At 44.9% G+C, this 19,356-nt stretch overlaps 1 protein-coding gene across 1 annotated transcript; it reads left to right on the forward strand.

The window, feature by feature from the left end:
- The first annotated feature begins 2,628 nt into the window (after positions 1-2,628).
- On the forward strand, positions 2,629-17,150 carry LOC115381741 (guanine nucleotide-binding protein G(I)/G(S)/G(O) subunit gamma-12-like). Its single transcript, XM_030083328.1, has 3 exons — positions 2,629-2,645; positions 16,829-16,937; positions 17,025-17,150. Exons 2-3 carry the CDS (start codon positions 16,845-16,847, stop codon positions 17,148-17,150), a joined length of 219 nt encoding a protein of 72 aa, XP_029939188.1. The 5' UTR covers positions 2,629-2,645; positions 16,829-16,844.
- The last annotated feature ends 2,206 nt before the right edge of the window (positions 17,151-19,356 follow it).

A 19,356-nucleotide genomic window follows, 5' to 3' on the forward strand; every position in this document is an offset into this window, starting at 1 on the left:
CCTGGTCCTGGTCCTGGTCCAGATCCTCCTGGACTTGGTAGTTTTAGAGTTAACAGTCACCGTAACAACAGTCCAACTTGGTCGTCTGTCCCATAAGAATGTCCATGTTCTCCCATTGTTAATGCTTACAGCATTTTGTTCTCTGCGCGCGCGCGTGTGTGTGTGTGTGTGTGTGTGTGTGTGTGTGTGTGTATGATTTCATTGCAAAAGAAACAACACAAACATAAGAACTCCATTGTGTTCAGCTGTTCTACTGCTGGAATGGACGTCATTTTCAAAACGTCATCGTTTTCACTTTATCAAAACCAAAACACAAAACAATGTGTTTTCACTGAAACACATTGTAAACAAAGCCTGAAGCTCATTAATTAAGACAATTAATGAGCATTAATGGATTTAAGCCATGAAATAATCAAAATAAAAAAAATCATGAAACTGTTGGCAGTGTGAAAATGAAAACTAGTAATAATCATCCATACATTTGTTCTCTTTTAAATATGAAAGTGGAACAGCTAACTCGACATCAGACGTGAGACAGATGTGTTTTTTAAACCATCCTGTAATGAGAGGAGGCGTTCAGCTGCCTGAGAGGTTTCACCAGACTCGTGTAGCATCAGGAAACCTGCCTCATCTCGCGCCACTGTCGTTCTGTGACGGTGTAAAGGACCGCCGCTCCTCTTTTCACTCACGCTGCTGATAAAGTCAGTCCGTCTGACCTCAAGCCGAAGTCAAGCCACCGTTGTTTTGGCAGTTTTTTTGGGTTCACAGAGGTTTTGCAGCAAAGGTTATCTGAGCGCATACAGGCCATGTTTCACAAGTTTCACATTCCTGTGGCACACGATATGTCTCAAACCGACACCTGGGCAACATGAGGAATTTACTACAGCTGTCAAAGAGTGAGTGTGTTAACAGGAGTGGTAAAAAGAGTGGGACAGTGACAGAAAGTGTGAGATAAGAAGTGAACGAGTCACTCACGCTTATGCAGCCACACACACACACACACACACACACACACACACACACTGTGTCTGGTGTGTGGAATTGTTTACGAGGCATTTTCCCGTGAAAGTGTGAAACTTTTGTAGCATGTTGGACGTCGGTTTATAAAACAACGGTGTCCAGATGCACTGAGAGCGGCTCCCCAGGTGGAACTTTTAGAAAAAGCTCCAAAAAGCTTTACTCGTCTCCATGGAGATGAGTAAATCAGAACTTTCTGGAAATCACTGGGGCTAAACCCCAGCAGCAGACAGTTCTTCTGAACATGTGTGAGTCGATGGACAGTAAAAACCACCGCAGCCTCCAGGAGGACATCCCTCCCCGTCCACGTTTACACGTCGATTTTTTTTCTTCTGTGTTTTCCAAAAAAATTCACTTAAACTTTATTAAAACCTAAAGAGCTACTTTAGAGGGCAGTGCGACGAGAAGCTTAAAGCCAAACAGCCAATCAGAATCCGGGAAAACATCGACACGGGTCGCACACATGACGCTCCTGCCTCAGACTGTGACGTTAAGCCGGGTCTCCTTCCGTCAACATGCAGACACAAAGAGTTTATCCAGATGTCCTCTTCGGTCGGTGTTTTCAGATATAATCATTTTATTGAGTTGTACCTTAATTTACGTGTTTAAAAAAAGCCCCAAAAACACTGAAATATCACCGTTTTCACTCATTTGCATTGCTGTGAAATGGGTCCAGATTCTGCTGACGAGGTAGTTTTAGAGATAACAGTCACCGTAATAACAATCACACCTGAATGTCCGTGTTCTCCTGTTGTTAGAGTAACTCAACATGAAAAATACATTGTTTTCTTCACATTACGGCCATTTCTGTGGAAAAGGATTTTCAGCGTGTTTCTGTGTGCACTCGATACCTTTCTGAAACAAAAATGCAAAAACAGTTCATTTTCACTTGTTGGGCAAATACTGTCTTAATCTAATGGATGTTGTTTCCATTACATTATTCAAATGTTCTAGACAGATGCTACAATCGGTCTCATTAGGTTTGTTTGGTTTTAATCCTTTAAAGCAACACTAAGGAACTTTCAGTTTTCGTTGATTTTGGCGGCGCCAGTGGACAAAAGTGGTAGTGTTTTGCCTGACTGAATACTACAGTTCCCATGAGGACTAGCGCGTGGCGTCGTAAATTGCTGCTCCCGGTGGCATGCTGTCGGACTGAACTCGCCTTCATTTGTTTCCAGGGGCTGTGTGAAGGATGGATAGCGACGAGGTAATGAATCTAAATGAATCTAATGGTGGCTAAACAATGTTATATCAAGATGTGACGCATGCCGTAAAGCAGTCCGCACATTTGGAGCTTTTTAGTGTGCAGGGTTCCTACCACCCTCCTCACAGCTGCTTAGTCCAAGTGAAAGCAATACTGACGCCCTCAGCCTGTGACAGAGGGGTCATTCAACTAGTTGTAAGTGGAAGTACCATCACAAAAGATATTAAAATGTTTTATTAAGGTTGAAAAGTTCCTTAGTGTATGTTTAATATGTGAAAATTTAACTTTGACCACCGCTGGCCGCTTCCTTCCAGAGGGCTTGTTAAGAACTGCCTCTCCGTGGCAGCAGTGGTGTAGGAGGGTCCCAGACGAAACCAGGAAAAAACCAGAAGGATTTCCAGGAAACATTCACCCTCCGCAGCAAGTGAGTCAAACGTTCCATTAAAACCAAATCAGTAGCAAGAAAAGCTTTGAAACCCGGGCTTGTATCTAAAGGCAGAAGATGTGTGTGTGAGTGTGTGTGTGTGTGTGTGTTGGGTGTTTTGCTTGCCTGGGAGTGTGGGCTAAAGGTGAGAGCGGTCTCTGGTAATACCCTCACAGGAATGGCATGAAAAAGTCAATTGTAAGCGTCAGACTGGGGAGGACCGGAGGCCGGTGTTTACGTTCAGCCGGAGAAAGCGAGGGAAAGCGTTGGGAGCGAAATGTCACTCAGTTCTCTACGCTCTCCTCTCAGCACTGCCTGTAAACCAGAATACTGCTTTTGGACGGAGCTCCGAGCTGACGGTGCGCTGCAGGCCCACTGGAGGAATTTTCCCAAACCTCTTCACAGGAGAGAGAAAACGCCGCCCTCTTCTTACAAACGCTCAGATTTGAGGTCGTGCCGGTGAGCGATGGGGGCGGGGGGGGGGGGGGGGGGGGGGGGGGGGGGGGGTGCGGCCGGCGGCCGATCCCCCCGCGACAACGGGAGCCCCGCCTTGGGTTTGTCTGGCTGCCGGTGACAGCGGTGCGCCGAAGGTGGTGCGAGCGTGAAGGGCTGTGGGTTTGCTGAATTCCTTTCTGGTGAGCAGAGTGTTGGTTTCTGTCTAGACAAAGCTCAGTTGTCGGGGAGACCCGTGCAGATCCAGGACTGCCCCGGGCTCCAGGAAGCACTGCTGGGAGAGAGAGGCCAGCCTTCTCTCTCCCTCTCTCTCCCTGTCTTTCTTCTCTTTTCTTTTTTTGCCATCATGCTCACTTTTCCCACCTTGGGGGATTCCAACAAATGCAGCCCACTGCAGAGGATGTGTGTGCTGTTTTTCTTTTTTTTCGGCTGGCGGTGGGAGTTTTTCTCCCATGGCAGGGTGGAGACAGCTCGATGCACATGTGCACTGATATCAGCAGCATAAAAATCTCAGCCCCTTCATGCCTCCCACTCCACAGGAAATGGGAACTCGGGCCCACCTCGCATGCAGAACGTGAACAATCGCAGCGATTTCTCACCTCCTGGCAGCGTGCCAGGTCATCAGCTCTGTGTGGGATTCACTGCCTCTGGGTGACGGAGCGGTGAGACAAGGTGGCAGGACAGCTCGCCCGGCATCAGACCGCGGGGCAGACGGGGCTGGCCGAAGGGCCGTGCAGCCTCGTCCACTGTTCCACTGCGGCTCCTCCGCTGTTCGGGGTTCGTGGCGGTGACGGCTGGTCGCAGTTCAACTTTTCCAAAATCCAAAAGCAGATGAAACAGTGTGGAAAAGGAATAATCCCACAGACCGTCCTCATCCCTGATGGCATGCTTGCACTAGTGTGACTCAAATCAGGACCAATTCAATAATAAGTCACATGAATGAAAATATGGAGCTTAAACCTCATTATGAAGGGAATTCAGTGCATTCTAAACACATCACTGAGCGGAGTAACGGAGTCCGTTCTGTCCTTTCACAAAACAGCAGATAGCGCTGTTCACCAGCAGGGGCAGTGCACGACTCCGCCGTTAAAACCTTACCGTTTTGGTGTTTTCGTTTCTGCTGGTGATGTAGCTGCTGTTGAACCAACTGTCTTTCTTCTGGTCGTCATACTTTGGATGGACATGTTTTACACCCTGTCTTCCTCTTACCATTCTCAGTAATATTACAGAATTATTTTTTTTAAAAGGTTTCCAAAGCACTGTAATGAAAGAAACAGAAAAAAAAAATCAATGAAAGGTCAGAATAAATGAAACTTCTGAGATTGCTGAAACTGAAGGGGAAATGGAAGATGTGAAACAGCAGAAGAGAAAGAATTCAATAATAAATAAACAACTAAAAAACTACAAATTGTCAAAAGACCTAAACTGTTACAATAAATAAAAGGGAAAGTAATTGAACAACTGAATGAATAAACTAAATGAAATAGCTTGAAGCTCTTTATAAAGACAAAACAGTCAAAATGCCAAAAAGGTTCAAAACTACGACCTAGCTCAAACCACCATGGTTGTGTTCGTTCAGAGTGGGTTTGTGTAGAAACCGGACAGCTCCTCTCACATGTAGGATTTTCCGCGGTAACTGAAACAGCTCGGGGTCGCAGCGCCGCATCAGAGTTTACTCCAGATTCAGCTCAACAGTTTCTGTGTCACTCTTTTTCCACTCTGGTCAGATGAAAGTATTTTTTCCTGGAAAAGTGAGCGAAGCACTGCAGCGAACACGTGCATGTGGATCTTTTGCAGCTGAATGCACCTGGGCTTTTTTTTTTTTTTTTTTTTTGTAAAGCCAGTTCTATGCACATGAAAGAAAAGTCAGTAGAACTTCATGTCGAGCCCTAACTTGTGGATTTCTTGTTCATTGTGCCTCTCTGCAGGGTGTCTATGAAGGGCTGCAGATGAACCTATTTTCACATGGGATCAAAAGCACATTACTGGCAGCTTTGAACTTTCCAAAGCTCTCCGACTGTCTGCAGGCGGGCTGAGCGGACGCACGCTCTCAAAGGAACCTGTTTTTCCACACATGGGGCCCAGGTGGGAAGAGAACGGGCAGAGATGACAGAAACTATGAAGAGAGAATCGTTTTGTCCCGCGGCTGACCTCACCTTCTGCTAAGGTGTTGGCAAGCTGCTGCAGAAAAAAACAAAAGTGTGCCGAGGCGAGAGGAACTTGCCCCCCGTGACTCAGCGGCTAGGATTTTTTTTTTTTTTTTTTTTTTTCATATCCCGGTTTAGTCTGCAAACATCCCACGCTTTCTGCCCTCCTTTTCATGTTGGCCAAGTTTGAGCAATTATAACTTCAAAGCTTCATTCCAGACGACACCTTGACGCCTTTAAAAAAAGAGTCTGTCAGCATCAAAGCTGGTAATCGATGATTGTCCTGCTCAGATTGAACGGCTGCGGCCTGAGTCACTCGCTGCGTCGGCAGCAGGAGTCTGAGGAGACGCTGTGTATTTGTTTCTCTTTGGGAGGCCGCCGTCTCTTAACTCTGCACGCCTGATTGGACAGTCTGGCTCCCAGATAGCATCGGGCTCGTCTGAGATTAGCACTCATGAGGGCGCAGTTAAACTTATAAAAAAAAAAAAACACACACACACACAGGGAAGCGCCGGGCTCCCTGTCCCGCCTCGCCTCTGCTCCAAACAATCAGCAGCCTGTTGTGAGTGTGGCACAGCGCCGGCGGCCCGTCTGCATTGTCGCCATGCCGCCGCTAACGTGCGTAACCCTCTGGGCTTACTGTAACGGCGGCAGCTGATCCCGGTCCGGGAGCAGGCTGCGGGCCCGATGCCGCAGTGATTCTACTTGTTGACAGGCAGTTTGAACGGTTTAACAGACAGACGGAGCAGGTCAGAGCCGATAACCGATCATTCAGGCTGCAGTGCTGCACTGATTGAGAAATAAATGAAATTCAGCACAGAGCGACGCAGTCTTCACCTCAAAGTCAAGGTCTCGTCTACACCTTTACAGTTGTTTTGCATGTTTTACGCACAGAAAAGTTCTGAAAACGACGTCCATTAACAAGAACATTGGAGAAATGCTGGAAGCAGTGTAGCTTTCACGTTGGGCCACTAGTGGCCGCTGTTGCTTGTTTTCGTAATGCAACCAACGCTAGAAACATTCACTACAGGAAACATGGACACTCGTACAGAACACCAAGCTGGACTGTCATTACGGTGGCGGTCAACTCGGCAGTTTCCATCTTGATCCCCATTTCAAAAGTCGAGTAGAACGGGCCTCAAACGGGCAGAGCTTTTAGCATGCCATTCATCATGTGGTTCCTTGAAGGCTTGAATACTTCTCAGGTAATGAATGACATTTCATTCCACGGTAAGGCAGTTCAGTGCTTGTTTAGGCGGCGGATCTGAGTCGTGCGCGGGGGTTGCACGCCGCGGGGCAATAAGCTGCTGTCGTAAACGCTCCAGGACGCTCTGCGCTGGCACCGTGAGAGCCCACCTGTGCAAAGCCACATCAAAGACCCATCTCCTGTCCCACTTGAGATGTATGGCCTCTTTGCTTCAGTGCTGTCAGTGTGCCACATGCACATGTTTACCACACACGAGCAGACAGGCGCAGCCCAGCTGCAGGGATTGCAGACATTCTTTTGGCTGGTTGGATTTCGGAGGCTCACAGTCACACACCCTGCAGTGATGCATGCTTCCCCTTTGTTTGTGTTATGAACTTTACTCATGGTTTTGTTTTTCCCCAGGAAAAAAATTCAAACGTGGGAGCCTATCTGCAGCATCAATAGTTTTTCAATGAGTTAAAGTCTAAATGTGTCAAACTAACCAGACCATGTTCGGCTAACAGCACTAGCAGCAGCCGCCGCTCCGTGGAAGCAACATATAAATCCTGGAGCGGTTCCGGTTGCACATTTAACACTTGTAACGCATTCCTCGTAATAATTGTCAGCCAGATAAACCCTGGGGGCCGGACAAAGGGCAGACAGGTCACGCTACTACATCGCCATCAATCAGCTTTATGACGTTATTCTGCCTGTTCGACAGTAGAATAGTCCTTTATTTCAGATCTAACAAACATTTAACTTATTTTTGAAGGGGCTTGGAACACAGTAAATAAACGTCACCCCCCGTCCTGGTTATTTAGTGAGTTGATTAACTGCGGTCAAGCATGGCCGAAGCCAACAACAGGGCCGTTGTAGGAAGGGCCAGTCCGTCTGGAGAACCTGGACCGGAGGGCCTCATGCAGTCTGCCACGTGAGCCCTCCGGCCTGAGGGTCTCCCCAGCGCCCACTCCTCTGATCTTCGTCTCCGGGCTGTGTTTTCTTTGTGCCTGCCTCTGGTAATGGCGCAGAATACTGCTATCCACTAAATAAATAAATAAATAAATAAATAAATAAATAAATAGAGTACTCACCTGGGAGGAGGGATTTTGGGGAAAAAAAGTTTGCCGGATAACTCTTTCCGCACCGTTTGGAGCAGAACTACAAAAAGTACATTAAAAATGCAGAAAATTCAGAAATAGAGTGCTGGCAAAAGAATTCCAAAAAAATTCCCAAAAACTGAACATTTTTTTTTCCCATGTCAGCGGATGAGGGCTGACTAAAAAAAATGAAAAAAATCCATTCACGAACCACTCTATCGTGCCTCGCCATACTTTCACGTAGAGACGTTATTAAAATATCAAAACGTTTTAATTTTTGCCCTCTATCTAATCGTTTGGGAGTTTATAACGGGAGTGTATTGATTATTTTACAAGATCCAGAAATTCTGCAATGCCACACATCACTGAAAGGAATGAATTTTTGTGAAATGCTTGAATAAAATCACATGGATCTAGTTTTCTTTTTGCTATAAGAGCTTAAAAGGATTGATACAAAATCTGATAACTAAAAAATGACAAGCTGTTTTTAAGCTTATTTAAAATTGTATGACCTTAAATATTATAAACTTGTTTTAAAAAAAATCAATTGGAATATTTTTCTTTGTTATTTTTTTTTTTTTTAACATAATTTGTTGACTTTTTGTTAGTTTAAAGGTGCTGTTGGCAGGATTCGGCATCTCCGCCTCTTCGCATCTTGCTTAGGGTTACCTAAGCAAGATGGCGATTTGACCCATCTAAGATGGCCATTTGAAACCCAGCACAGCCAATCCTGTCCTGTTTTCTCTGACATCACACCCTCACGCAAGTTAAGCCCCTCCCACAAGAACGTGCAACGAACGCCCCTCGACCAATCACGGTTAGAGCCTCAGGGGCTCTTCTGATTGGTCAAAGATACCTGGAGCTGTCGAGATTCCTTTTCAGCTCAGAACAGAGACAGATGGAAACGCTGCGCCCTCGCGGTAGTGCAATTATGCTACACTCCTAAAGGATTATCAATGGATACTCTAACATTTAATCCAAAGGAAACACAGAAAAATTAGCATTGACTAGCAAAATCCTGCCTACAGCACCTTTAATCTTTACTTTTTTGTTTTCTTATTTGGTTCTTAGCTTGTTCTGATTTTGACTGAGTATGCAGGCTAATTCAAGTCGGACGTCAACGAGTTCCTCATGTTGTTCAACCATTTGAAGAAAGATAAATTTATCAAAGTAAATTAAAGAAAAGAAAAATACACACTTCCTTCTTGTTTGTTTGTTTTTTGTTTTTTGTTTTTTGTTTTTTGTTTTTTTTTGGCTCAAAAAATGTCAAAACCTGCTGGACAGTGTTTGAAACACTCTTGGCTGTAATTTAAATAAATGTTAACTCGCAGTATTCAGTATTCAAGCCAGCAGACTGGCTGAATCATCACGGGTCTGCTCTCTTTTGAAAACGTGGCTGAAGAGAAATCCCATTAAAGTTGAGTACTGCCTTCAGATTTCAGTCCGTCATTAGAGTAATGGCTGAAACACTCATGTATAACTCATCCATTCACCCTCCGTCCTCCAAACATGTTCTTGCTGCTTTTAGTTGATCTGCGCTTGCTTCTTTTCCTTTTCCTGTTTTCATTAGTCATCAAGGCCGTGTCGACAACAAAATGCCGACCTGGGTTTTTTAGGGTTTATGGAGATATTTACTTTACTGTCAAATGCAATGCAAGCAAGGGAAATGAAGCATTTATGGGAAATTGTAATGATTTATAAGTTCTTGTGAAGATAGCATTACAGCATTTTTGACACATTTGTGATTAAACATGTTCACAGTTAACACGATCACGGTGGTTTAGAGTCTTTTAAACATGCAGACAAAAGGACATTTTTCACGCACAGATATCAGAGGTTTGGTTTGACCTGCAGTTTAGTTTGTTTTGTTTTACCTTTCTGGGATGAGATAGAAAAGGGAACTTGTACACAAAATCAATTATATGAACTAAACCCACAAAGGGTTATCTCTGGCCTTTGAACAAGATTCCAGCTCATCTAACATTCACAAGGTGGTTTTCGATTGAACTGTCTGCTGCAGTAAGACTCAGTTCTAATGCAGTTTGCATGTGTTTTGGTGTTTTGTGGAGTCGGAGAGTTTCTGCGACCGTGATGCCGTGTGGGAAGTGCAGCAGTGTGAAGTACAGGAACCGCCGTCGACGGCTGCAGTTCCGCCGTGGAAACCATTTTGACAAAGCTGTGTGTTCAGTGGCTCAGAGCACCGCTGTCGAGCAACTGGACGCACAAAATGCTACAAAAGTTTAGTGTTTTCACTTGAAATGAGTCAACGTGCCTCATTCTCTGGTTCTGCCAGAGAGCCAGTGAGGGTCCACCCAGGAGGAGCTGCAGGGAGTGGTGGGGGACGGAGGTGTCTGGGCTGTACCGGATGAACGGATAGACCAGGGGTCTCAAACTGGTGCCAGAAAGGGCTGCGTGGCTGCAGGTTTTCATTCCAACCAAGCAGGAGCACACCAGACTCCACTCATGTCATCAAGCTGCACTGAAGACCTGATGACATGAGTGGAGTCTGGTGCTCCTGCTTGGTTGGAATGAAAACCTGCAGCCACGTGGCCCTTTCTGACACCAGTTTGAGACCCCTGGGATAGACAGTGGAGATTGACTGCTCAGGAATGTGCTGACAAGTTAAAAACAACAACAACAACAAAACCTGAAGGTACAACTCTATTTGTTATCCTTCATCAGTCTCTAAAGTATGAACACCTCCCACCTCCTTGGTTGTCTCCAACAACAGATGTTCTTGTCGTACAGGTCAAAGTGCAAATCAGCATCAGTTTGTTTTGGGGTTTTTTCACATTGTGAATTCCACACAGTGATTGCATATTTTATTTTGTCACTTGACAGTCACGCAGATATTATAATTGCTATAATTCTTCCAGGTATGAATTACCAGTGTTCCCCACCTTCATCTTGCCTCGTAAACCAGCCCCGCCCACTCCTCATCCATTTGGATTTTGGAGATGAGCTCAGTCTGGGTAGGAGCCCACAGAAGGGGATTTCACGCAGTCCTGAAACGGCCGAGCCAATCAGCGTTGCCGCTTTTTGTTTTCAAATGTTTTGGCGAGTTCCGGTGGCTAAACCGGAAGTGACGCTATCGCTGCGCGTATCGGAGATGACGGACTTTAACTTTAACCATCGTCTGAAAGCTGCAATCAGTAAAGTTATAGCCAAAATACCAAGAATTACAACAATCAAGCAAGAGCAAGAGTCTGCGCCTGGTGAGCTCTAACAGGAAAAGGCGTTTTCGCGTGTCTTTGCGTGTACGGAAGCTAGAGCTAACGAGCTAATGCTAATCCTTAGAGAAGCTAACGCATTTTGATGACGTATTTGTTTTGAAGCGCTGATTGGCTGAAGTGCGCTGTCAGTCAACGGAGTAACCGACACTATTAACCGCTAGTAACCGATAAATCACTTGATGTTGTAAAGAAGACTGGAGAAAGTGTTAAAACTATTCTAAATGTTACAGCTGCATCTGTGGTGGAGACTTACTGCAGCTGCTATTTTCAAAATAAAAGTCTTTTGTTATTTATGCATGGACTGTTATAACTCTATTTGAATTTATTGAAATTAAAGGAAGTCTGGATTCATTTTATCAGGGAAATAATTCAGTAAAAAGGGGATAAACTTAAAACGGAGGCCAGTCCTCCCAGCATGCTGGCGACCACTGTGGCTCTGCTCAGTGTCAGGAAGCATCAACTCCAGCCCTCCAAGACGAACCATAACACAAAAACCATGGGTAAAGAGCACATGTTATGCCAAATTAAATGTTATTGGGGTTGTTTAAGTTTACAAACGGAGCAGTTTGAGCAATATCATACGAAGAAGCTGTAATGTTTGACTTAATGTTGTGTTTTCTATTTTTTTTCACCTCTGAATTGGACAAACCTGCTGAAATGCCACTGGATTCCATCCTGATGTCGGCAGTCGGTAATTGGCTGTGGGGTTCTGACGGCCAATGAAAGGTTGAAAACACAAACTTGAATGTAGAACTTGTTGAATATTTTGAATAAAGACAAAGACTATAAATAGCCAAAGCTTATTTTGAAAGTGCACATTTAAATTTCCATGAGTCTTCATTGAGTTTTATTTTGAAAAATTCGTAATTTCCATCAGTGCGTCTTTCCTGCGCTGAACTCAGTCAGTTATTTTTTCTTTCATGCATCGTTAAGGACTCCTGACACTCTGCAGGGAAACATCGTTCTTATTGTGCATGACCAGAAGCAGAGTTTCCACCGTCTCCATGGAGACAGAGTGCTTCCAAAAAAGCCCCACCTTGGGATTACCCAAAATGAAGCAAATGTTGTGCCTTTTTGCTTGAAGACGTCATGTGAACCGGGCCTCAGTGCAGAAACAAGCCCCTGTGTCACACTGAGGTCCCGCTTGTCCGTGGGACGCTGTGTCCTTTCTGGACGAGCCAACCTGGTCAGATTCTGAGCTTTTGCGGTGGAGTCGTCGGTGTAAGTACCACTTACTTTCAAGGATGTGTGGCGGCCGGCGTCACACAGCGGCCGTGTGACGTAGCCCCCTCTTATTCAGCGTCCACTCACGCCTGACTGTTGCATCTGTGTACGTAGAAACTACAGCTGTGTTGACAGGAGAGGCAAGACACGAAGTGCCAAACTCCCCAGAACAATGAGTGCTTGGGTCAAATAAACAAGACCTTTGAAAGCAGATAACCGTGTACGTCGGGCAGTTTGAAATCGTGCTGCACAGGTCCTGCAGCCTGTAGCTGCTGCGCTCTGCTTCCTTCACGACTCGCCTGAGTGTGGAGCTGCTATTTTTACAGCCTCCACCCCATATTTAATCATTTATACTCGGTCGGGTGACCGGCGATGGTGTTTCCTGTGGAGGAAGCGGAAGGGAGTGGGTGGGTGAACGAGCGGCTGGGAGGCTGGCGGGCGGTCGGGAGGGAAGGAGGGAAGGACGGGGGGCTTTGGAAGGATGCACGGTCCTGTCTCCTCTCCGTAGCCAGCGGCCCACGTTTCATCTCCATTTCCGTTCCTGAGTGCTCCCCTCCTCCGTAACGTGACCGCGCCAGAGCACAGAGCAAACATTTACTGCGCCGCATGCCAAGGCTTATTTTGGTCAGCCCCGCGGAGCCTTTCTCCGCTGTGTTTCCTCGCTCCGTTCCAGGAACGAGAGCGGCGGTTTTCAGAATCTTGGAGCCGTTTGGGCTGGCAGTCAAATCTTCATCTATACCTCAACGGCGGCGGTGTTCAGTGTGAGGCCACGTACTCCCGGCGGCGGCGGCGGCGGCACGCTCGCGCATGGCTTGGGAAGGTGTTTCTAAAGAAGCGAGCATTTCTCGTGGTCGGGGCGCGCTGGTCTGGATGGATGCAGCAGCTGTGGAAGCTCACGGAGTGACGTAGCCAGCCAGTCAGAGCAGCCCGAGATGTCTTGGAGGGAGGAATTGAGACACAGCAGTCTGTTGGGTTGGGTCACCGCCTTTTACGCACATTCGCTCAATTCCACGTTAAAACAACCGTCACTTATGAGAAGTTGCCCGGAGGCGGCGTAGAAGAAAAGTTTCTGCTTGGAGATCAGACCTCTGATAAGTGCGTGAGCTGCGATGGCGAGAGCTGAACGCGTTTTGCACTTTTCATAATGTGATGGTACGAACAGCCCATGCAGTCTTCACACGTTCTACTTTGTGGTTATGATTTGTGCACTTTTTTTTTTTTTTTCAATAGTGACCTTACATCCTTCAGTCTTTGACATTTCCTCTTTTGCAATTCTGTGAAACTTCACAACATTTGCTTGGTACCAGCCACAAAATCTCACAACAGCGTTACACTGGTGTCACTTTGTTTTCATGTTCGCAGCATATTGCCTCTGTTTTTAATGCAACAATGAAAATGATAAGACAAGATTAATACACAATATGGAGCAAAACCATATATCAATAAAATTAACTATTCAGCAAAACGTGACTTCCCATTTCAAAGTGAATGATTTCAATAATATATTGTTAAATCTTCTAAGCGTTTCCAGAAAGCTATGTTTTCCTTCAGTTCTACGGAGACAGATTTGGTGTTGTTTCAAAAAGTTCCACCTTGGAAGCTGCTTTTTGAAAAAGTGGCGTTTTCACTGTCTGGCAGTGATGTCGTCTAAACAGGGCCTTACATGAAAATTAGGTTGGCGAGTGCAGTTTTGTGTGAAATCCCTGTTCATCAGCAAACGTTTGTTTCTGTTGTCCTTTAAATTCGATGGATTTTTTTTTTTTTCTGCAACTCTGAAAAGTCAAACCTCAGTCAATTTTTGTTGTTGTTGTTGTTGTTGTCGCTGTCAGCAGCCTTCATGACTCAGGTCTGACTGAAATAGCTCAACAACAAACGCATTTTTTTCCCTTTTGAGTCACTTAGGTTTGAATCGTTTGTTGCTGTTGTTGTCCTTCAATAGAAACTTTGCACTGCAACATCGTTATATCAGACACAATCACACGCGTCACCGTTATTGTTCTTTTCCTGAAACAAAGCTCAGGAACCAAAAAAAGAAGATGGTGATGGCGATGACAACACCTGACGGATTCAGTAGCACTCTCACCTCATTGTACATGCAAACATTTACTTTTCTCAAGAGACAATTTCCGTGATGACTGGTTGAATCGGCAGCTCTTCAGTAACACAGTGCTGTGGTTGTGGGTGTGTTTGGGGTCGAGATCATAAAGACACCAGTATCGGGTTCGATATTGCATGGGGTGCTCACACTTGGAAAACGACTCCCGACACCCGATATTATGCGCCAGCATCAGGAGAGGACGAGTGATGTCCACGGTTTTGGAGATTCTCTAATGTTAATGTAAAATGTAAGACAGGCTGTAAATTATAATCTGCCAAAATATCAAGAGGAGGAGAGCGATGGTCGGTACAGCACCAGCAGCTTAATCAGCAGAGACTTTCAGACCAGCCGAGTCAGCCTGATTTGCTACATGCTACATGCTAAAGAGTGTCAGAGCTCACACACCAGCGATGCCACACATGACTATAGTCTGACTGATACACTCGTTGAGAGCGAATCCCGTCCCTCGGTCTACAGCGGACAGTAAGCAAAGGACTGCGCTGGAGTCTTCAGGCTGCTGGAGGTGAGCGTAGCGTCGACATGGGCTGTGTGGAGGTGGAGGTGTGTGTAGCGTCAATGCAGAGGTGGCTCACAGCAAAACACAGTCTTCACAAATCGTTTGCACCAATCAGCCTGGATGGCAGTTATTAAGGAATGGTTTCGCAAAGGTTTCTTCCTGTTAAAAGGGAGTTTTTCGTTTCCACAGCTGCTTATGCTTGCTCATGTGGGTCTATTGGGTTTTCTCTGTGAAAGTGTCTAGAAACGACCACGCTGTAGTTGGCGCTTCATAAATAAAGCTGAATTGAATTGAATTGAATGCCACCTCTGTCACCTGGGCTTGGTCACATGACTCTGGAGACGCTTCTCTCCACGTCCAAGTGGCGTCTGCATCACTTCTTCAGGTTCTGTGACTCGGCGGGTTTGACTATATGATGGGGAGCTCAGGAATTTCAACTCTGTGAGTGTGTCACCTGAGATTTCATGTGCTGATGGCCTCAGGTCTCTCACAGGGCCCGGGGTGGGGCTCATTGACGCCACTCTGCAGAGGTCACATGAGGTTGCATAATGTTCAAAAGAGGTCACGTGAGATCGACCGCGATGCCTTGAAGCTGGATCACTGGACTCATTTGGCAGAGAAGAAGGAGAGTTGTAAATTAACATCCTCTTCTGTGAAGGGAAGCTCTTGGGTTTTTATGCAGATAAATATACAACAAATATACGAGGTGAGATTAAGTGTGTGTGAGTATCCAAGCCTCCGGAGTTGCAGATATTTCTGCAGCATAAATCCATTTATCGGCAACACAATGCTATAATTCATATCTGCTGTGAATTGACGACGCTGGTTTTACTCCTTAAAGATGCTGCCATTCGAGTCGCATTCGTTCTGAGAAGATCTTGCCACTGATAAGATAAGCTTTCTCAGAAACTGCAGAGTGCATGTTTGACCTTTATCAAACTTATTTGGTAAACAAGCCTGTGGTAAACCACACACATTACAGATTTTTGGTCTGTGACTGTCAATAAGCTGAAGTACAAGAATGTGACAGCAAAGTGTAAAATATGCAGGCAGCTCAGCGATGTTGCTGGAGCACTTTGGACTTTTCTCAACAGCTTCCCTGTCGGTTTCGTGACATTTTTAGATTAAACAGCACACATAAACCACAGTTTCACACCTTTTAGAGTAGGGACTATATTCATAAGTATTGCGCTTCTTCTATTCAGGTTTTTCACACATACCTTTGACATGTTTCAACGGTGTGTTTCCGTTTTGCATCATGTCAAGATGACGAGATGACGCAACGCCAAGTAATCCAACAGATTTCTGTCCAGGAAAAACACAATTTTATATTACAACGCTGAAAGATTTTTCAGTTGCAACCTCTAATGATGGAAATGGAGTACCCCAAGGGTCGATCCTTGGATAAATTAAGAAAGAGCATTAAAATTCCGACTGTCACTTCAGTATTTAGGCAGACGACACATTTTAATGTCACCGATGGTTCTGCAAGCCGAGAAAACCAATGACGCTGATCCCATGAGCAACGGACCAGGACCTCAATGCGGAAAGTTCTACCGTCCGATTGTGAAGTGCCTGTAGGAGTTTCAACTTTAATCTAATTGGATCTGAAAACAATTGATGGTATTATTTCAAAACAAAGCACTATTTCATACATGCAAAAGAGGTGGTTTGTCAGAGGAGAGGACAATCGTGGCAGTTTTTGTTTCATCATTACACAATTTAAGCTGAAGTTTTTAGTCTTATTAAACCTATAATATCCTACCTGAGCTGAACCTGTTTGTAAAAATGTGAAGAAATTAAACTGACCATATATGTTTATGTTCACTTCTCTGATCAGGGTTGATGCAGTGCCGCCAGGCTGCAGTGAAGAATACTGCTTTTTGTTTAGCTTTTTTTTTTCTCTATGAAATCAAAGAATACTTGTAAATACTTTCAAATCTGATATCACCTATGTTTCTTTTGTTCTATGCTGGATGATATTTGGGTTCCTGAAAGTGTAAATAATTTTGTCCTGTTTGCGTTCACATTTCTGGAAACTTCTTGTTACCAACAATACAATCAGATATGAGTTTATAAACTTTCTGTGGGGCTTGATGACGACCATCTGTCTGTCTTCCTCGGGGAAAATTCGGCTCCGGTCCGCACTTGATGAGTTTAATCACCTTGTTGAATGTTGATCTGTGCTCTAACTAACGTGCATGATGTTTGTTTTGCTTTAACCGAAGCTGCCTGAGAACCGCCATGCCGTCCAAGAAGCAGAGCGCCCGCAGCGTGGCGCAGGCCCGGCGGACAGTGCAGCAGCTGAAGCTGGAGGCCAGCGTCGAGAGGATGAAGGTACGTACAGAAACCAGCATCCTTCTTCATTCTGCATTCTCATGCATGTTCAGAGGATGGTGGTCACTTGTTTGTTTTTTTCTGCAGGTGTCCAAGGCGTCATTAGACCTGATGCTCTACTGCAGGAAGCACGCCAAACATGACCCGCTGCTCATGGGAATCCCCGCCTCAGAAAACCCTTTCAAGGACAAGAGGCCTTGCACCCTTTTGTAAAGGGAACGCTCAAACTTCACCTCCCGCAGCCCCAATTAATGCAGACACGCCCACCGCCACTGGTTCACACGCCTGCTGCAGTTTGATAAGGAGCGCGCTTCCTCCCGCACAGTTAGCGGCGACAATAAAGCGGCGGCGGTGGTCCGAAGCTGCGTCCGTGGATCAACGCTTCAGCTCAAACAAGTCTAGATGGTGTCAGGTGACGGTGGAGGCTGCGACCTGACCCTGACGGGAGCTGGCGGCTCTGTGATCACCGCCTCCTATCTCGGAATACTCAGATGTTGATGCGATCAGACTGGGACTCTGAGCCAGTTTCACTGTGGTGGAGGAAGAAGCTCTGCTGATAGCCAGCTCCGAGATAACGACATCTTGTTGCTGGATGATCAAACTCCTCTGTGTTCAGAACAAAGACAGGAGATCCATCTCCCTGGCTTCATGTTGTCAACTGCCACCAGAGATAATTATTATACTGATTAGATTAAAAGAAATATGCAGATCAGTGACTATTTCACTAATTTCTCTTTAGCACAGATAAGTGTGGTACCTGATGTGTTCATTTCCATTCTGTTTGAAGTAGAACTTTGCTGTTGTTGGTTTTTATGATTTGTACTTTTTTTTAAATTCCTTATTTATTCTTTATTTATTCCCTTTATGCTCCCTCTCAGCAATTGGAAACTGATCATTTCTGCCTCAAGTATTTGATGGTACTGACTCTCAAAAATCTCTAAATCTCGCTTAATAAATATTATTAATAATCCTAACTGAAAATGTAAAACAACAATAAACTAAGAAAATATTAAATAAAAAAAAATAAAAATGTAACAATTATGCACTGATACCAACACCAGTGTCGGGTATCAAGTCCGTACTTGTGCTTTTCCTCTGTGGAAATATGAATCAGTGCACCAGTGCAAAGACAAAAATAATCAAGTAAACCGCTTTTCGCACCTTTCTGTCCTGGTAGAAATGTTTTGGTTCCAGGTAATTTGACACCTGCCTCACAGTCTTGCTGTGGCTGCTGCTGTTTAAGCGTGAACTTTCTGTTTATTTGACCAGATTCAACATAAACACTCAGAGTTATAAGGTTATAAAAATCAAAATAAATCCTTGCTATGTGATTGTGTTCATTTCCACTGGTTGGATTTAGGCTGATTCATGAGTCTGCCGGACGGCGCCTGTAGCCTCCAGTCTGTCCTCAGCCTGGCTCTAACCAACTCTTACATCCCAGTCGCTATCAGCATTTACTGCTTTGTTTAAGTTGCTTCTAAAATACACAACAACTGAAAACCCCAAATTTTGGTTGCATTTTCCGCTTAATCAGGAAAGATGCTCGGAGCTCCTGAAAACGGAAACGGCTCCCAGGGTAGAACTTTTTGAAAATGCTCTGTGAAAACACTGGGGAACACTCAGGTTCTTTCTCCATGTAGACGGCGGGAACGCTGCTTCTGGCGATAGTTGTTCTGCTCAGTAAATGGACAGTGAGAACCTCATGTCTCCCAGTCTGTGTGAAACGACATTGCTTTCAAAATGTTGCTGTGTAAATGCAAAGCTTTTCTAAAACAAAAACATGAAATGATGCATTTTTACTTTAAATGTTAATGTGGAAATGGGGCTTGAAAACGACTCGTTTAACCCTTTTTCCAAGTCTTGATTAGCATGCTAACTTAGATTTACCTGCCGTGAATTCAACATTGTGTTGATCTGGAAGATGTTTTGACCAAAATGCAACGTAGCAATACCACGTAGCAATTTAGGAGAGATCTCATGATAATTAAGATTTGCACTTGCCAGGTTCGTGTGCCTTTGCAGCACAGGGGCATCTCTCACGGAATTCAGTGCAGAACCAGTGAATGTTATGATTGTTTTTACACCAGATCGTTGTTTTTTCTCAAGAAACCAGTTTTTTCTTCCTCTTGCCTAAATAAAAGTAGCAGTGTGGGTGCAGACCACATTAGGAAAATGTTAAGCTATCAATGAAGCATGGAATTATCCCACACAGCGATAGATTGTAATGTGGCAATCCCCCCACCCCCACCAAAAAAAAAAAACAAAAAAAACCCATCATTTACCGAAAATTGATTACTCAGTGTGTGAAGGCAGGAAAATCAGGAGCAAAAATCTGAAGTAGGAAAAAACCGTGCCTCACGATATCTCACACGAAAAATAAAATGAATCTTTATTTTAATTATTATTAACTGCTGGGTTG

This window comes from Salarias fasciatus, chromosome 23 (assembly GCF_902148845.1).
Source record: "Salarias fasciatus chromosome 23, fSalaFa1.1, whole genome shotgun sequence".
NCBI lineage: Eukaryota > Metazoa > Chordata > Actinopteri > Blenniiformes > Blenniidae > Salarias > Salarias fasciatus.

Excerpts from the sequence above, each read along its gene's own strand:
- LOC115381741 (XM_030083328.1), top strand. The coding sequence starts at position 16,845 with ATGCCGTCCAAGAAGCAGAGCGCCCGCAGCGTGGCGCAGGCCCGGCGG. Across the intron at positions 16,938-17,024 it reads CCAGCGTCGAGAGGATGAAG|GTGTCCAAGGCGTCATTAGA; the intron begins GTACGTACAGAA and ends TTTTTTCTGCAG.